This window comes from Polypterus senegalus, chromosome 12 (genome assembly GCF_016835505.1).
Source record: "Polypterus senegalus isolate Bchr_013 chromosome 12, ASM1683550v1, whole genome shotgun sequence".
Classification (NCBI taxonomy): domain Eukaryota; kingdom Metazoa; phylum Chordata; class Cladistia; order Polypteriformes; family Polypteridae; genus Polypterus; species Polypterus senegalus.
The window spans coordinates 73,691,414-73,710,491 of record NC_053165.1 but is presented as its reverse complement, the minus strand read 5'-3'; the positions used below and the strand labels follow the sequence as shown (position 1 = coordinate 73,710,491).

General features: G+C 42.9%; 1 protein-coding gene across 1 annotated transcript in view; it reads right to left on the bottom strand.

Annotated features, from left to right (window-relative positions):
- Nucleotides 1-397: 397 nt before the first annotated feature.
- The window catches only part of rbm19 (RNA binding motif protein 19), a 98,603-nt gene continuing 79,922 nt past the window's right edge, over nt 398-19,078 (bottom strand). The window contains exons 23-24 of the mRNA XM_039772309.1: nt 10,142-10,245; nt 398-767 (exon numbers count right to left, since the gene is read on the bottom strand). Coding sequence (XP_039628243.1) covers nt 10,166-10,245 — 80 coding nt within the window. The 3' untranslated portion in view covers nt 398-767; nt 10,142-10,165. The remainder of the gene's footprint in view (nt 768-10,141; nt 10,246-19,078) is intronic.

Genomic DNA, 19,078 nt, shown 5'->3' with positions numbered 1-19,078 from the left:
AGCAGTTTTGACTGACGGAAACATTCCTGTCCTCGATCATCCTGCCTATTCACCCGATTTAGCTCCCTCTGTGATTTTTACTTGTTCCCGAAAATCAAAAGTGACCTGAAGGGAAGACATTTTTCTTCAATGGATGAAGTGAAGACAGAAACGGCAAGCCTCTTGAAGAGCCTCAAGAAAGAAGACTTCCAGCTCTGTTTCGCTCAGTGGAAGATACGTATAAAGCGATGTGGAGATCACGAGGGGTACTATAGAGAAGGTGACAATGTTTAGAATGCAGTAATTCATCAATAAATATATATATATATATATTTTTTACCAATCTGGTTATTTTTGTGTCGGTGACAGACCATTGTGACACGTTCTTCATGAAAGACAGCAGTGTGATGGGGAGGGGTGGCATCCTTGAATTTTTTTGCTTTTATTCAGAATAAAACTATAGCAGTTAACTGCAATAATAATAAGAATACAAAAGGAAAAAAAGTCTTTTGAGCAGTTTTCTTCCATAACTTAAAAAAGAGAAAAAAAATCAATTTACAAAAATAATTAACTCTCACATTGCAAATTTGCTGTTGCTCACTTGAATGAAACCAAAGAGCAGAGCACAGAAAGCACAGATGAAGCGGCGCCTTCCTCCTCGCCTTTGGACTGAACTTCTTTCCATGGCCGACTTCAACGTTCTTGGTTATTGTGAACAGGGTCCATGTGATTGGGACCTTTAGAATTAGTCTGTTGAGGGGCAGCCTGTGGGGGGCTCTCCTTCTGACCTAAGGACATAAAAGGTATTGTTAAAATAAGCCATTTTGTATTCTAGTAGCATTTATAAAATACTACTACTTGATAAATCAACACCTGTAATAACGGATGCGTGAGCAGATGACGACACATAGTGCCAGGTTGTGCGGTACACCAGTACTAAAAACACCCCCATATTTCAAAAAGATATGATACGCTACCAGGATTACGGGATTTTTATTACCAGCTTTCCTCTCAATCCTACTCCCTGACCCCATTTCCCTCGACACTCACTACTGCAGTTGTGGGAAAAATGACTTAGCAAAATGAAACTACACCCTCTATATTATCCCCACACCCCGCAGCATGTTGTCATATACCCCTTAACTGACCTCTGTTTTGAAGACCCTCCATTTTTTAGCTTGCACTTTTTCCCAGAATGGCTTACATAACAAAGGTGTGAGGTACAAACATCTTGACTGTGAATCAGTAGTGTGGACTGTTGTTTTATATAGCGCCTGTGATAGTCAACACTGTCTTAAGGCACTTCAGCTGTGACCAGGTGACATCTTAATCACCAGCATCCTCTGCACATTCATCTTTGTTTTCTGCACTGCCTTTCCATGAAGGACAGACCCTCAGGGTCTGGTCCCATGTTCTCAAATCGTTGGCGCTCGTGCTCACACAAGTCTGTGGGGAGTGGGAGGACTGAGCCAGAGATCCAGGGGGGCTCAGTCTCAGAGGTCAATCCCAGACCAGTTTATAGTTACAGTCGAGAACAAATGGTCTCCATATTTGAACGGCATGAAGTGTCTCATTTGGTCCAAAGGGAAGTCCATCTTGGTCTTCTGAACTATATAGTGCCTTATCAAATCAGGACACCATTCACATGTACAGTGCAGTGAATGTGAGCACTGGCAGTTTAAGGAAAGAAGTAGAGGGAACTACTGGTGCAAAATTGTGTGGCCACTAGGTGGTGATAAATAAGCAGGTTAAGTAATTAAGGATTAATTCATACATTAACAAAGAAACACTTCAACATTTAATTGCCTGAGCTTTGCAGTCATAGAAGGGACGTTTCTCAGGTGTGTTCCACTTTTGTTCCAATGCTTGGACAAACACTGCCATGGTGAATCTTATGAAGTACCAGACAAGATGCCAACTCCTGAAGACACTGCCAGCCCTTACATCGGCATTACAAGCCTTAATGATTTTTAATAACGTCATATTCTCAAGCCTGCATGAACCAGTTCAGAGCTGTGACATTGACAGGGTGCCTCTCAGTTGTAGGGCACACTCAATAGGCCCCTGTGGTGCCAAATCAGAAATACCAGTTGACCCAGCAGACAAGTCTCTGGGGGATGTGGGAAGCAAATTGCTGTAAATACATGGAGACGTGCAAACTCCATGTCCACGGACAACAAGCGGGCGCATGGCTGAAACTCCGAATACCGGATATGTAAGGCAGCGGCACTACCCACTGCTGCACTGTGCCATCCTAATGACAAATTTAAATAATTGTGGTGCAATTCGCAAGGCTGCCACTTAAAAGTGTAAAGCACACTGGAAGAGCAGCTGGACGATGAAGCATAAGTGTTAAAAAAAAAAACAAAAAAAAACCACCATTTCAGCGTGTCCCGTACAGCAGCCAACACTTGTCTGGCATCGTGATGATTAATAGTTTGGTTGCCCTTTCCCTTATCAGCAATAATTTGTGGTGGCCATGTAGGAGATTCAATAATTTACTGTCTCTTATGGCATTAATGTGGTGCGGCAATGTCCATTGCGTGGCTCTGCCCCTTCACCTGCAAACAATAGACAATTCTCCTCGCTCTCCTGTGACTAAGAGGATGGCAAACAAAGAATAAAGCGTCAACGCAAGCTGTTTCACAGCTATGGGGCCGGTCCTGTCACAGGTAGAAACTTCACGTCCCCTCTGGGGAGGAAAGTCAAACGTATTTTTTTACATGTGCAGGCGACAGACAGCAAGACGTGCCAAAGGAGTTATACCTCCATATGTTAGGGAGGCTACATCTACAACAGGACATCTGGAAAGTGGAAGGAGAGGACGGGCTGTGAAACAATGCTAACAGATTCATGCCGTCACACGTCCTTCTTTTAATGGTCTCACTTGTGAAGGTGCGGCGTCGACGCTTGTTCTTTTTGTTCTGTCGGCGTCAACATCTGGGAAAGTCTGGAGACTGACGAAACAAAAGCCACCGCCGGAGTACACGGGTTTGTACTCGCTAACGGCAGAGTGGCCGGCTGCTGCTGCTGCCTGCGTCAGGCAAGCAGTTTCAAGATGGACGTGCAGATGCACTCAGATACGAAAGATGGGGGCTTCAGACTCTGTCCTATCCTTTTGTGAAGACAGTAAGCAGACAACAAGAAAAGTCAGCCTGCAGGCAGGGTTTTCGTCTCCTATTGGCGATTTCTCAGGAATGATCCCCCCTTGGGAGGAAGGTGAACACCACACGTGCCAGCCTTTCATGATGGGCAGAGACCTTTCACAGGCATCCAGTTCACTGGAAGAAAATGGAGTGACCCTGAAGGTGACATATCCCTCACTCCAAGGACTGTTTGATGTGCCTCTGCCGCCCACCCGTCCTCTCACACACACACACACACTCTGTCTCTCCAGCTTCTCCTTCAGAGGTTACAGCTTCAACGGTTTATAAATATGTTGGCCCCTCAACGGCACAAACCCCACTGTTCAGGGAACTGCATAAGATAAAAAAATGCCATGTCCTTTGCATGCTTTACGTTGAGCGTCCATTTTAGTGAATATCAGTTGGTCGGCCATTTTCTCTTCAAAATGGAGCAGAGCAATGGCGGCCCTGGTCAGCTCCATTGTTTCTACAGTAGGTAAATGGTCTAAATATCCCGTTCCAGCTCATATCTCCATTTTGTGGTTGGACTGCGATTGCCAAAGGGTGGAAGTGATGCATTGAGCAGGAGTCACATTCTGTGAACCAGCATTCATCACCAGGGCGCGAGTTACTATTGTGAACAATGCTAGTGGGTGCTCTTCGATTTACCAAGGAAAAGACCAACACACCCACCCCGGACTAATGATCGCGCTTGATCCACCAAGGAGAAGCCTCAAACCCCCACCCTCCTACTCTGATGATCATGTTAGATTTGCCAGGAGGCCCCCAGAGGGTTATATTCGAAACTGTGGGTCGAGAAACACTACTCTGAAGTACATGGCACTGTGTCATGGAGTATTCACCTTCTGATGTTGCACATACAGAGAAGGTATGAGTCTGATCAATTATGATGAGCTCTCCTATGGCATGGAAACCCTTATCAGTGGACCCAAAATTAGTACCACCAACACACGGCCATGTATTTCTGGTTCCATGAACTCATCCTGGTCATCCAGTCATACGAGTGACTGTAGCCCCTCTGCCCATCTCTTGTGTGAGGCTCCATCCGGTCTGCATCTGGCTGGTGACCTGTTCTCAATGCACTGGTGACACTGCTGTACAAACCAGTCTACCTTGCAGTGGGCATGTATGACACAGCCAAAGGCTCCATGAGTCCTAGAATGTGAGTAAGTGAATTTTGGGCAGTCACCCTTCAAAGATCAACTGGTTGTCACCTCTGGAAAGTCCCTCTTCATTTACTTTACTGCATTTTCATTCCATCAATCCTCCCCCATTGACTGGTGCTTGGACGGACGGCAAGGGGAATGTTTCATATTTCTGTCAACCACTGCAATTGGGGGCTGCCAGCAGAGTTAGATCATGGGTGCAGTGGAAGGTTTCTGTGAGCCTGCTGTGGTTTCTTTTTTCTTGCCGTGTCCTTAAGGAGTTGGAAGGCATTTGGCGGACAAGACCCAGCCATCTCCAGCGATTCAGCACTACAATCTCTGAGATGGTTCCTGTTCCCGTCCTGCTTGTGAGGTCCTCGTTTCAGATGGTGCTTGACCAGAGGATCCCTTCTATTCCAACAAGGACACTTAGTCTGGAATTCCTTGACTTTTCTTCCAATGGAGGTAGTGGTCTTCCCACGTTACAAAGCATAGAAAAAGACAATGAAGACGCTGCTCTTAAATATCCAGTTCTTAGGTTGGATAATCAGGTTTTTACATCTCTAGATGTTATTCAACATGGCATAGGCTTGTTTTGCTCTGCTGATATTCTTATTATTTTACTTTACTGTAGCATACATTTTATTACAAATTCCTCAAGACCGTGGAGTGAGGCTTTGAAATGAAAATACACACACACACACACACAACTAAAGATTAGGACAGTGGCACAGATGTGGAAGGGCAGTATGGAAAGGTAAGGACTGCTGCTGTTCCACGGCCAAAGGACATCAACCTGGCAGGTTTAGGGTTTGTATGATGGCGACTTGATAATGCAGGCCTTGAGGGGAGCTGGAAGGCACAATGTTACATGTAACTATGCGTCACAGCAAAGTGAGTCCTCTTTTTGGAACAAGGAATGAAAGTCAACGAAGTTAAGACCCCTAGTGCAGGCACTTGAGAATGTCCTGTGACCAAATAATACTGGGCAACCAACAGTTCTGTGGGAAAAAATGAACCAAACACTAAAGTACAATAACATTTTAACAATAGGTTTGCAGCTCACTACTACCATAGCAGGATAACAAGAAAAAAGGAGAACATTCCTGGACAAGAGCAGGCCATTCAGCCCAATAAAGCTCACCAGTCCTAACCTCCAGATAACTCATCCAAAATAACAGTCAAATTTGAAAGTCCTCCTGTCTCCCACACTACTTGGTCTCTTATTCCAAGTGTCTGTGGTTCTGTGTGTGAAGAAAAACTTGCTGATGTTTCTGCAAAATTTCCTTTTAACAAGTTTCCCACTTTGTCCCCGTGTTCTTGCTGAGCTCATTTTAAAGTCACCGTCTTGATCCACTGCACTAATTACCTTCATCTTTTTAAACACTTCAGTCAGGTCTCCTCTTCATCACCTGTAAAGGCTCAGCTCTTTTAATCTTTTAAAATCCCCTGTAGCCCTGAATCAGCCTAGCTGCTCATCGCTGGACCTTCTCTAGTGCTGCTATGACTTTATGGAGACCAAACCAGGACTCCAGATGAGGCCTCACCAGTGTGTTATAAAGCAGAACAGAACCTCCTGTGACTTGCACTCCACACATCAAGGCACTATATAACCTGACACTCTGTGAGCCTTCTTAATGCCTTCTCAACACTGTCTGTGATATGATCTGGAGCTTTCAAAAAATCAATTGTGTTAGTTAGTTTTAGGGTTATGAGACTCGATGATTCTGAATCCAAAGTTTACTTTTGTGTTTAACAAACTTTGAGAAAGTTTACAAGTTATTTGCATTTTATTGCAATGTCATTTTGCTTGTTCTCTAGGAATGGTCACATAAAATTACTATTTCAGACATTTCCACGGTAAGCCTTCTGAGAATTCCCTGGAGTGAGCTCGTTTGTGATGGACGGTACAAAGATGGTTATCCAAGTCTGATGAATAAGCCTTGAATTCCTCGATGAATGCCTTGGCTCTTCTTGCATTTCCCAGTTAATGAATCACTGCTTTTGTGTTTTGACCTCAAATTTTTGATCATGTTTTGGCTTTTCTGATTCCCGGTTTTGATCTTGGCTTGTTTTTTGACTTGCGCATCTTCCTGTTATTTTCATTTTATCTCCTGCTGTCTTGTGCGAGTCAGGCAGTTGAGAGTGTTGAGCCCACTATGACTCCTACGTTTTTCTTCAAGTTTCAGACCTCCCATTGTGTTTTCAAACCTCATATTTTTTTTACTTTCTACCTGTAATACTTCACATTTATTTACATTAAATTTCATCATCCAGCAAATTGTGAATTTCCCCTTGGGATTAATAAAGTATCTATCTATCTATCTATCTATCTATCTATCTATCTAAATCAGCTCAAACCTGTTTGCTGTGCAAGATATGTCTTCTATGATGATTCAATGCAATCTCGATTATCTGCCAGTCCACCTGGCTTGGTATCATTGGCCCACTTGACCAGCTTGTTATTTATATTCCTCTCCAAATCATAAACTCATATATACTCGCTCAATTCCGATTTTTGGGCATTCTGGATGGTTGACAAGTTACCTGCAGCATATCTAACTCGAATGTGAACACACACGCACATTGACAGGTCTTTACACGAGTCATCCGTATTACCAACAACAAAAAAGTAGGGCGGATGTCGACTTTTGCCGACGGGAGGGGCTGAGGGCGAATGTCGACAAATGTCGACATCCAGAGATAGAGGGCGACAATCAGCTGTTAATGGCGACAAAACTCATTGTCACGTCACAGGCATTCCCTCTCTGCTTGGAGGAATGTTAGACTCGTTGGCTCAGCAACTAATCCTTGTGTGTGTGCGAGTTGTGATATGTAAACAAATAGAAACAAAGGCAAGATGGCATCAACATCTCATGCGGAAGCGAAGCGAGTGCAAAAAAGAAAATACTCGGCAGAAGACATTTTGCGCATTATCACAGAGTCAGACTCTGATTTGTCAGTCAGATTTCTTTGATAGTGATCAGGAAATCAAGGAAGAGATTGAGGAGCCGGTATCACCTGATTGGAGACCAGCCAATGCCGCCGCAGCTGCTCAGCTGGCAGTGGAGCGCATTCGCGCTGCCGGTGCACCTAGGGCAAGGTTCGCGTGGGAGGAATACCCAGAAATTGATCCTTGGGAGCAGAACTGGCTACCGGACTTTACAAGAAGGCACGGCTTGCTGCTGGACACAACGGATTACAAGCCGCTGGACTATTTCAGGCTGTTTTTGCCTGAGGCAGTTTTTCAGCTGATATCTGACGAGACAAACAGGTACACAGAGCAATTTTTTGAATCGCGGGACGCACTTGCACCACAAGGTGGATGGCAACTTGCTGGCAGAATATGTTGGAGTGCCTTTGGCAAAACGAGGAAGGCCAGACAGGCTGACTGAGCGCCACTTTCCTGCAACACATGAGGACAAAAAGTACAAGCCTGACTATGTTGTGTGCAGCAACAGACAACTTAAAAAGAGGCACCAATGCAACACTTATTGTAAGCAGTGCAACGTGGCAATGCATGCAATTGGCTGCTTTGAGCGTTATCATACTTTGCAGGACTTTGCTTTGTAACATGTACAGTATGTGAAATAATATGTTACATTATAGAGTATGCAGGCACATACAAAATGCAAAAGTTATATTATTCAAAAATAAATATTTTTTGTTGATTTGATAAGTTAAACAATTGTTTTGTGTTCTTTTTTTAAAAAAAGTTTTTTGAAAAATATTCAGCCCAGGGAGAAAAGAAAAAAAAAATTAGCCCTAAAAGAGTTAAACAACTTGTGGTACTAAAACTTACACAATGGATGTGCTAGTAGCTGATGTACACAATGCATTTTGCTCGGGAGGACGGACAACCGAAACCTGGCACTGCTGCACTAAGAGATGTGTGGTTACAAAAACAAAGCCAGCAATGGCGGGGGCCAGGACTGTCGTCACCTCCGTTGTTTTTTCTGTGCTGCCAGTGACCACGCTCAGCCCCTGCATAGAGCCAAAATAAGTTCAGATCTGACCCTTCTCATCCATGTCATATGGCCACGAATCAGATACGTATCTGATCTAAGACCACATGTGAAAGGAACTCCAATCTGATTTGAAAAGATTGGATTTCTGTGTCCACACTGTCAGATGTGTGTCACATTAAGGCCAGAAATTTGGACTGGAGTCACTTGATCAACCTTCTATACGCTGAAACTAGCAACAGCCTCAGTACAGACCCCTGCTGGACACCAGTTTTACCATCGCCTATTGCTGTTAAGGTAACTCTAATCATAATGGTGTTGAATTTAATTTCAAAAGCTGATTTTGTTTTTCTGTTAAGAAGATACAGATGATGCTCGACCTCCACTTGTAACTACTCTGGGGAAATAAAAGAACAGAAGGTGTGGACAATGCGAGTTTTGTTGTTAACTGATAGGCACCATTGTGTGGAGCGGCCAGCACATCTTTAAGAAGACGAGGCCAGTTGGGCGATTGGACACTCCAACTCACAGCCGAGTGAGGACACCAATTAGAAATCAATGGCAGCTTTTAATATTTGGTACTTTGTACATCTGATTAACTGTTCATATTCACTTACTGGACCTTTGGTGTAAGTGCCACTTCCAGAGGGCGTCTCAACCTTAACATCAGTTGTTCATAAAAGCAGCAATAAGCTACAAAGAGTAACGGAAAAAGAAAAAAATAAAAAGACACAGAACGGGACACAAAAGTGTCTGAAGTGGACACAGCGAAAGGGAGCCTTCACTTGTAGATTTCAAATATCAAAAGGGCTGTGGATCATGCTTGTAACAATATAGTTTTAAAAGGGTGTATGCCAACTGTGAAACATCTCAGTGTCATAAGAGGAGTCAATGTGACTTGTGGACGACAAGATTTAAATGGGCTTTGGGCACCTGTAAGGTGAAATGATTCATGGAAGCTCAGCACCTTCTTCGCGACCATAAATACGTGCAGCGATGGACACAATGGCCCTTTGAGGCCACAGTCCTGCCCAACACGGTAACACGACTTTAATGAGACGTTTGCTTTATCACTCTTCGGTTTGACATTATTTTTACTTCTGGGGATCGCACTGTCTGCCGTCACTCTACATGAAAAGCAGAAAACGTTTATTTAATCTGGCAAACAAAATAAGTCCAAATCATCTGAATGGCACAAAGGTAAACAATGACATTTATTCAGATTAGATCACAGTACATACATTTTATTAATCCCATAGGGAAATTCAGATGCTAACGGGCACACCAGGGTCTATTTACAAGCTATGTGCCCTTTAAACAGGAGAGAGATCCATGTTTTTAGATTGGAGACACTCTACCCGAGACATGTTCTAGAAGTTGTACCTTTGGGTAGGTGGTCCCTTAATACCCCTTTCACAGCCTGTAATTATATAGTGTTTGAAGATGTAAACATTATCTATTTAGCTGCAGTTTCCGCTTTGTCCGGCCCTGAAAAATGCATCAGCCTGACTATTCATTGTCAGAAGCTTTAACTCTGGACACTACAGCCACTTTGTCTCTCTGGTGTTTGACCTGATCTGACATATGTTTTTATAACTTGTTTAAGATGTTAGAAGCTGTGTACCCCAGTTGTAATGTTACATAAAATATTTTTGAATGTTGTAAATATGAATGTGTTATACAGGTTGGGTTAACTAATCATACTTATTTGACAATTGACCTTGCTGCTTCTTAATTGGAAGACTGAACTTTTGCAGCCACTTTAGTATAATTTGAAATCTGGATGCAAACAGGATTGAATTCCCACAACTACCAATGAAAGAAAGTAAAATTAATAATGTAATGCCAGCTTGCAGGGGCCAAAACCATGTGGGGGTTCTGTAGGCTTAAACAAAATGGCACTCACCGTTTGTTCCTTTGCTAATCAATATCACAGTTCTTCATCTTCCTCCTCCATTTGCTCCATGATGTCTTCCATCACCTCAGAGCGTTTCTTTTTCTTGACTGTATCTGAAATAAAGAGGGCCACATCCGTTAATTAGTCGATGGTCCGTTTGAGTCCTAGTCTCAGTAGACCATGAGCGGATCAGCACCAGTGCTGGTGGGACACTTCACTGCTGAACTAGCGCTTGTGGTGCCAACTTACCAGGCACTCTAATACCAGTAGAGAGAGAGAGAGAGAGATATATATATATATATATATATATATATATATATATATATATATACACACACACACACACACACTATCTATGTTACCAGTCAAAGACAAGTCATAGAATCAATTAAAAAATACTTCATATCTCTTTCTATACATTTACCTTCAACGCCGTTCCTCAGTATCCACGTGCATCTGAAGCATCTCTACACCAGCACACCTCCTCTCAAGTGCATTCTCTTTAAGTCTTCTTCTCATTTTGAGGGGACTTTCTCGTCTCCTGTCCCCTTCCTTTTACACTGTGTGCACAATTATTAGGCAAGTGAGTATTTTGACCATATCATCATTTTTAATGCGTATATTCCAACTCCAAGCTGTATTAACTTGAATGCTTATTGGATTTAAGCACGTCAGGTGATGTGTATTTGTGTAATGAGGGAGGGTGTGGCCTAAGGAGATCAACACCCTATATCAAGGTGTGCAGAATTATTAGGCAGCTAGTTTTCTCAGGCAAAATGGGCCAAAAAAGAGATTTAACTGACTCTGAAAAGTCAAAAATTGTAAAAAGTCTTTCAGAGGGATGCAGCACTTTTGGAATTGCTAAGATATTGGTGTGTGATCACAGAACCATCAAACATTTTGTTGCAAATAGTCAACAGGGTTGCAAGAAACGTGTTGAGAACAAAAGACGCAAATTAGCTGCCAAAGATTTGAGAAGAATCAAACGTGAAGCTACCAGGAACCCATTATCCTCCAGTACTTTCATATTCCAGAGCTGCAACCTACCTGGAGTGCCCAGAAGTACAAGGTGTTCAGTGCTCAAGGTAAGGAGGGCTGAAACCCAACCACCACTGAACAAGAAACAGAAGTTGAAACGTCAAAACTGGGCCAAGAAATATCTGAAGACAGATTTTTTTCAAAGGTTTTATGGACCGATGAGATGAGAGTGACTCTTGATGGACCAGATGGATGGACCTGTGGATCAGTAATGGCACAGAGCTCCACTCCAACGTGGAGGTGGGGTACTGGTATGAGCTGGTATTTTTAAAGATGAGCTAGTTGGTCCTTTTTGCATTGAAGATGAACTCAAAATCAACTCCCAAACCTACTGCCAGTTTTTCAAGACACTTTCTTCAAACAGTGATACAGGAAAAGACCATGATTTGTATGCAGGCCAATGCTCCATCACTTGCATCGAAGTTCTCCACTGCGTGGCCAGCCAGTAAAGGCCTTAAAGATGAAGGAATAATGACATGGCCCCCTTCCTCATCTGACCTAAACCCTATCGAGAACTTGTGGGCACTTCTTAAACGCTAGATTTACAGGGGAGAAAAACAATCCACCTCTCTGAAGAGTGTCTGAAGAGTGTCTGGGAGGCTGTAGTCACTGCTCCACAAAAGCTGATCGTCAACAGATCAAGAAACTGACAGACTCCATGAATGGAAAGGCTTATGACTGTTATTGGAAAGAAGGGTGGCTATATTGGTCATTGATTGATTGATTGATTTGTTTTGAAATGTCAGAGATGTTTATTTGTAAATTTTGAGGTGTTTGTTTATTATTCTCACTATAACAGATGAAAATAAACAAGCGAGATGGGAAAATTTTCATTTTTCCTTTAGTTGCATAATAAATCTGCACACTAATAGTTGCCTAATAATTGTGCGCACATATGTATTCCCCTCATGATGTTCACACTCACATTTCCGTTGTGAAACATTCAGGTTTCAGGTTTATTAACATTTTGGATTGACTGATAGCACTGTGTTTGTTCCATATTAAAATTAATCCTCAAAAATACAACTTGCCTAATAATTGTGCACAGTGTATAACTCCAGTCTTTGAAGGCATCTCTCCGCACTCCTCTGTGTGTGTCTCACACTCACATCTCTATTTCAATGGCGTCACCAAAGCCAAACTGACCAATCAGATTATTTAGCGGAACCAGACACAAGCAAAGACCATACACACTCTAATGTGTGCATTTAGGGATAGACAGATGTGAAAGGCACTATAAAATTGATTGATAGACAGATTGTTTGTTCTATCTATTATATAGTGCCTTTCACATCTAACTTCCTTTGTCCATGGTGGAAATCTGCAAACATTAAAAACAGAGGACACTAGTGCTTTGCTGATGCTTGATGATACTGACAGAAGGTTCCCCCAGGGACAAAAACCTATCCATCCATCTTAGCTCATCTACCCACGTATCTGACAGGTGGCACACTTTAAAGTAGTCCATATATCTTGGCGTGGTGTTTTTCAGTCATGCAGTTTGCACAGTAAGTACGTATTTGGCACAAATGTACTGGGCAGAGAACCATTAGATGAAATGTTTCTCTGAATACTGTGGGATGTCTGATACCAAAATGTCTTTCATCATATCATAAATGCAGTTTTAAATTCGTTGTTATTAACCAGGAAATAATAAAACCAGTGAAAACATTAAATCTCATCACAATCCAGTCACGGATGACAAGGAGGTACACTGTGCTGTCTCAATGGTGACGTTACACATTTCCAGTTTGAATCGTACAGTCTACCGCGACACTAAATGGATGAAACTAAATGACAAAAGCAAACAGGCTGATGTTAGAAATGAAGTCAGCAGCGCTTAACATTGCAGTATCGATTATCACGCGTGCCCACCTAAGGTTCACCTTACAGGCTGATCAGAGGTCCCGGACACCAAGGGGCACTGTTGTCGATGGAATCGTCTCTTCCACCCCCCCAACTGAGGTCAACCAAGTATGGCCCTCCACTATAAAGCAGAGGCGCTCCCACAAGGGTCATCTCATTCTGGAGAGAGCAGACCACAGAAGGGAGCTCCTGCCAGCAAAGTGCCCACTCCAGTGTGTTTGCTTCTGTTTTCTTCGTTATCTGACGTGCCACTGAGTGCTCATTTATTTCTGGACACTGCAATTATTAAAAGGGGTGATTCAGTAGGTGCCCCAACATTTCCTCTGTAGTGTGTTCCCTGGGTTGACGATGTTCTATAAATCTATAAAATGACGCAGTTATAAACAACATCTCTGGTAGTAAATGAAACAAAAGGCCATTTCCTGGATTTTTTTTGTTATGTCAGCACACACGAGTCATCTTGGCGACACCCTGCTAGACAGGTGGTGAGGACAAACCTGTGACCTCACGTGTTCAGCCGGCGCAGCACCCACCAGATACTTTTATTTAATAGTGCCGGCTCTCCGTGAGGAATCCACGGCTTAGCAGCATCTGCAAGTCTGAACAAGATCTTCACATTTCCAAGGGATAAGCCGTATGTCTTGAGCGGGAGATCTCGCTGCTTTTTAATCCTCAGCAAGGGAACAACTTGGAAGAACAGAGTGAACCCAGATGCTTGAAACTGGTGCGATTTCAATAGAAGTTCACAAGCACAAAATGTACAACTTCAACTGGTGGTCATTGCTGTTGCATGCAAAATATGGCTAATGACAGGTTGAAAATAAAATGAAATGTTGGCCAGTAAGCTACTGTGACCTACACGGGGCAGGGGGATGAAATGGACAGTGAAGTGGCAGCAGCATCGTCCTAATCATAAAATAAAATAAAACAAAGTCCACTATTACTGCCCTTTTTTCTTTTTTTTTTTTTTTTAATGATTGTTTTTAGCCCTGTGGTGTTCCTTTCCCTGCAGGCCTCATCACCCCAAACCCCAAACTTACTTTTCAAATCTCATTTGCTTGGACGTAATGAACACAGGCGCACACAGGACAATAGGGCTGGAAATTGGATTTGCACAGAAGTAATAGGCAAGCATCTCGATATAGAACGGCAGCCAGCAAAGCATGAACTCTCAATCACTGACATCATTAACAGCAACAATAGCGCCTCAGACAGAGCGGTGATGGGGGGGGTTTGCACGGCGGAGGGGAGCAAGGCAAAAAAAAAAAAAAAGACTCAGCTGGCGATCAAAAATGGAGGCAACACAAGGTTAGCAAAGCTCCACCGAAGAGTCGGATGGCACATCAAGGAGGAAAAGCACAAGACAGCCATCATACCTCAAGCCTCAAGGAGACCCTCAAGTCGTTCCTGCATTTAAAGACAAAAAAAAAAAGCAAATACGCAGAAATCTGCAAGTCAGCAGCTGCAGCCGTGCTCCCTACATTTGGACGTCAGCACAATTCTTTAATTCCACCTTTAAATATCATTCAGCTTCTGGTGGTGGCACATTTTGAGATATTGCTGTGGGGACAGGCTGGCACAAAAGACCACCAAGAACCCTGAAAAGCATTTTGGATTGTTCAGTGGGATTGCAACTAGCACTGACACTAGTATATAGGTAGTGCTGTTTCCCAACTGCCCCTTAAGGTGATGTCACGTTACGCGACTTCTACTTGTAGGGTGTGACGGGCTTGTGAAATCGCTTCTGAACCCACAACAGTTAACACGTCTGCAGATCACAGGGCATGTCAGATTACAAGACTGTGTGCTGACTTTCCAGCAATGTCACACCTCACCGTTTTTCTGGCAGCCAATAGCGTGCTGCTTGATGGTGGCGCAGGAGCCGTACGAAGGGTTAAAAATGTACAGCAAGCTCAGTCTCGATCTCTGCCCCTTTTCTCCTTTGTTTCCATTCTGTCGTGGTACATCAAAGACATGGATTCAGGCACACAAGATTCTTTTCTGAGATCCAAAACACTCATGTTTCTTATTCCTCGCCATGACATTCTACGCGTTGTATTTCTGGATGAGCATTCATTGGTCGTCAGCTCTCGTGCACACACAGAGACAACCGCTACAACTAAAGACAAAATCGAACCCGTCTGAGGGGCGTGAGTCGCCGACTATGTCAGAGTAGACTGGCCTTCCTGAGAGCGCACCACTGACGGCTTCTGACTCACTACAACAGTGTAGATGGTGCAGTGGTAGCGCTACTGCTTGGCAGTAAGGAGATTGTGGGTTCACTTCCTGGGTCCTCCCTGCATTGAAAGCATTTGCGGTATAAATGTAAAGAATTACTATTACTACATAAGGACTGCGTCTGGAAAACTCTTCTAATGTGCTTTGGCCGTTAAGTGACCAAGTAAATGTTTCTGGATAAATCCTGGGCGGTCTTTACTACGCTCCATACTCACCCCACATATCAGCCCGTTACAGATTCATTACTGGGGCCAAGTCTCACTGTCCTCACAAGCTCAGCGCACAATGCACCGTTTAAACTTCACAACATCCACACAGACCTGCGGCTGCTCTACCGACTATCCAGCGAGCTCTCAATAGGCCAAATCTTCATAGGCCTGCCTTGCTTAACAGGCAGTGTAAAAAAACCACCATTTTGGTAATGAAAGAATCCTGTTTATTCGTTCACCATACTGGCCCCCTGTAGCAGCATGTACTACTCTATGTACAAATTCTTGATGGCTGCCCACTAGGGTTGTGCTTTATACCAGTCCTGGAAAAGAACCAAAAAGCCCAAATTTTAAAATGGTATGGTACCAGCATTTTAGGATGTACAGCGCCAGAAGTATACGTCAACTTTCCCCTCAATCTCACACCCCTACACTTTCCCATCTTTCACACTAACTAGTGAGGTTGTGGAAAAAACATCCGTTTTAGAAAATTCACAAACAGAAACAAGACGCTTGAGCGGAGTCAGGACTTCACGGGTATCAAGAGGATAGCAGCATGCAGTGCAGCGCACCAGGCAGGCCAGAGTAAGACAAGGGTTTGAAGTTATCTGTTATTTGCTTTGGAACCATTTTGGTACGGAGGTCTGAAATCTGGTATTGATACCACCAAAGTCTCAATTTAGTACTGATCCCACACTATTCCAGAAGAGTCAACGGGTCAGCACCCATATATACGAGGTGTGGCAGAAAAGTAATGAGACTGGCAACACTGCAAGCGATCTGGCAACGCTGCGCTGTTGTCCTTGATAGAGCACGTGTATCAGTGCCCTCCCATAGCTCAGTGCGAGTTTCAACTCCTTCCGTTAACTATGTGATTTTTGTGACTGCTATTAGCGAAGTTGTGTTTTTGGTTGTGCATCACGCAAAATGGAACAGCGGAATTTGGAGCAACGTTGTGCCATTAAATTTTGTGTTAAGCTTGGAGAATTGGCAAGTGTGACGTTCGAAAAGTTAAAACAGGCCTATGGGGAAGATTCTTTATCCCGAGCTCAAGTTTTTCGCTGGCACAAATCATTTTTGGAAGGCAGAAAACACGTTGAAGATGAACACCGTTCAGGGAGGCCTTCAACTTCGAAAACCAATGAAAACATCGAACGTGTGAACACTCTTGTGAGATCAGACCGTCGTTTAACATTAAGAATGTTGAGTGAATAATTAAATTTGAACAGATTTACCGTTCATCAAATTTTGACTGAACATTTGCACATGCGAAAGGTCTGTGCCAAAATGGTGCCGAAAAACCTCACAATTGAGCAGAAGGACAATCGAAAAAACAAGTGTCTTGATCTTCTTGACAGAATCGCTAATGAGCAAGATTTCTTTAGTCGTGTGATCACAGGTGATGAATCATGGATTTTTGAATACGATCCTGAGACCAAGAGGCAAAGTCAGGAGTGGCACACTGCAAACTCTCCTTGACCAAAGAAACCTCGAATGAGCAAATCGAAGATCAAATCAATGCTGATTTGTTTTTTTGACAAAAGGGGAATCGTCCACAAAGAATTTGTTCCTCCAGGACAATCTGTCAACCAAGTTTTTTATAAAGACGTCCTTGAAAGGCTCAGAAAAAGGGTCATCCGCGTGAGACCAGACATTGCAGACAAATGGATGCTCCATCATGACAACGCCCCATGTCACACTGCCCTCTCCATAACAGAATTTTTGACCTCAAAAGGCATTCCTGTGGTTCCCTAGCCCCCTTATTCACCTGACCTCAGTCCGTGTGACTTTTTCCTTTTTCCTAAACTGAAAAATGTCCTCAAAGGACGTCATTTCGGGACTTTAGAAAACATCCAAAAAAGAGTATAACGGACATGCTGAAGACCATACCAGTTGAAGGCTTCCAGCGCTGCTACCAACAGTGGGAACAACGTCTCCATCGGTGTGTAGCTGCCCAAGGGAACTACTTTGAAGGGGATAACATTGATGTTTGAAAAAAATAAAAACTTTGGTAAATAAAAAAATCAGTCTCATTACATTTCTGCCACACCTCGTATGGAGCCACAGGTGAGACCCTGTGCTCCTTCTTGTCCATTCATTGTCTGGTGATGCCACCTCTTTGTGCTATCAAATTTCAATCCAGGCTCTCTCATGTGTGACTTCTAGCTGGCGGAATATGCTGCCCACCTGCATTTGAGCTTCCAAGTCCCTCATTGTCTTCAGTAAGTATTTCAAGACCCTCTATTCTGCTCAATTTCTGTCTAACTGACCTTAGCCTTTAGGTTTTGTCAATCTGGGACTTGTAGCTCACTTGTGCTCAGCTCTTTGCTTGTCAGTTTTGCCGTCTTGTCCTTTCACACTTGTCCCCAAACAGTCTATTAGACTGATGTTACTCAACTTGGTTGATCTCTTTTGTAACTCACTTTGCATCTGCTAAGCAAATAAATGTACACTTTTAATAGGGTCTTGAAACCTTGGAATTTTAACTGTTTATGTGTGTCACCTTGTCCTGCAACACTTTGTCCCAGACAGTCCCCAGCTGGTGATTTTTACCCCATTATGTTGATCTTCTTTGTAAGTTGATTTGGATAAATAGGTTTGCTAAGAATATAAATGTAAATGTAGTCCATTGGCACTACATTTACAAATTTAACTGCAAGTGTATTACTTAAAAATATAAAGAACGCAAGTGACTGTGACAGCCAAGTCATTCTGGTGTGTGTTCAGACCAAACTATTTGTTATTTATTTTTTTAAGGAGCTTCTGTTTAAAAAAAAAAAAAATAATAATAATAATTCATATATATATATATATATAAAATATAAAATCCACCATCTGTCTGTCTGCTTTTCTCGAGAGAACTACAGTACTTAACGGATTTGGATTGTTTTTTTTTTCTATAATTTTCTTCAACATTCCAGTTGATTTTGCGCCATCTCTCATCGCTCTAAGAATCAGAGCTCGCTTGCAGGAGCGATTTATTCACACTAATCCGAGAGAGAGGCTGCAGGCCAAGGGGATGGGGAAGAGTGACGTCAGAAGTGGACAGCCAAGCAGGGCCCTCCTCACTGTCTCCTGTTTTACTAATAGGCAGGCAGAGCCGTGAGGGATGGCTAATGTGTGTGTGTTATATATACCTTATATGTACCTAGAAATTCACAAAGGGAGAAGATGAGTCGCGTATCTTAAAATATGATTAGTCTTTAAGAAATCAAAGGTAATATATAGCAAGTGAAGGTAGGGTGTGGATCAGTAAGGTGGGGCTCAAAGGGAGTCTTTTTATTATTTGGACATTCTTCTTTTTAAGCCTGCAAATGCTGGATTCATGACCAAGTGTCTGTTAACGACGTTTTCATTTGAGAGCCATGATTCAGCCAGCTCTCTGTCACTTTTTGAATTAGCTCTGAATTTTACTTGCACTATGCCCCAGTTAAAGGTGTGTCCAGTTGGACTTTAGTTGTGCCTCTCAAATTATTTTTCCACGCTCTCTAGAGTCTCTGTAAACAACAAAACATGTATATTTTCAATACAGATTAGTTAATGAACAGAACAGGCCTTTTTGTCGGGTCTGTAGCGAAGGAGTGACACGTCATAG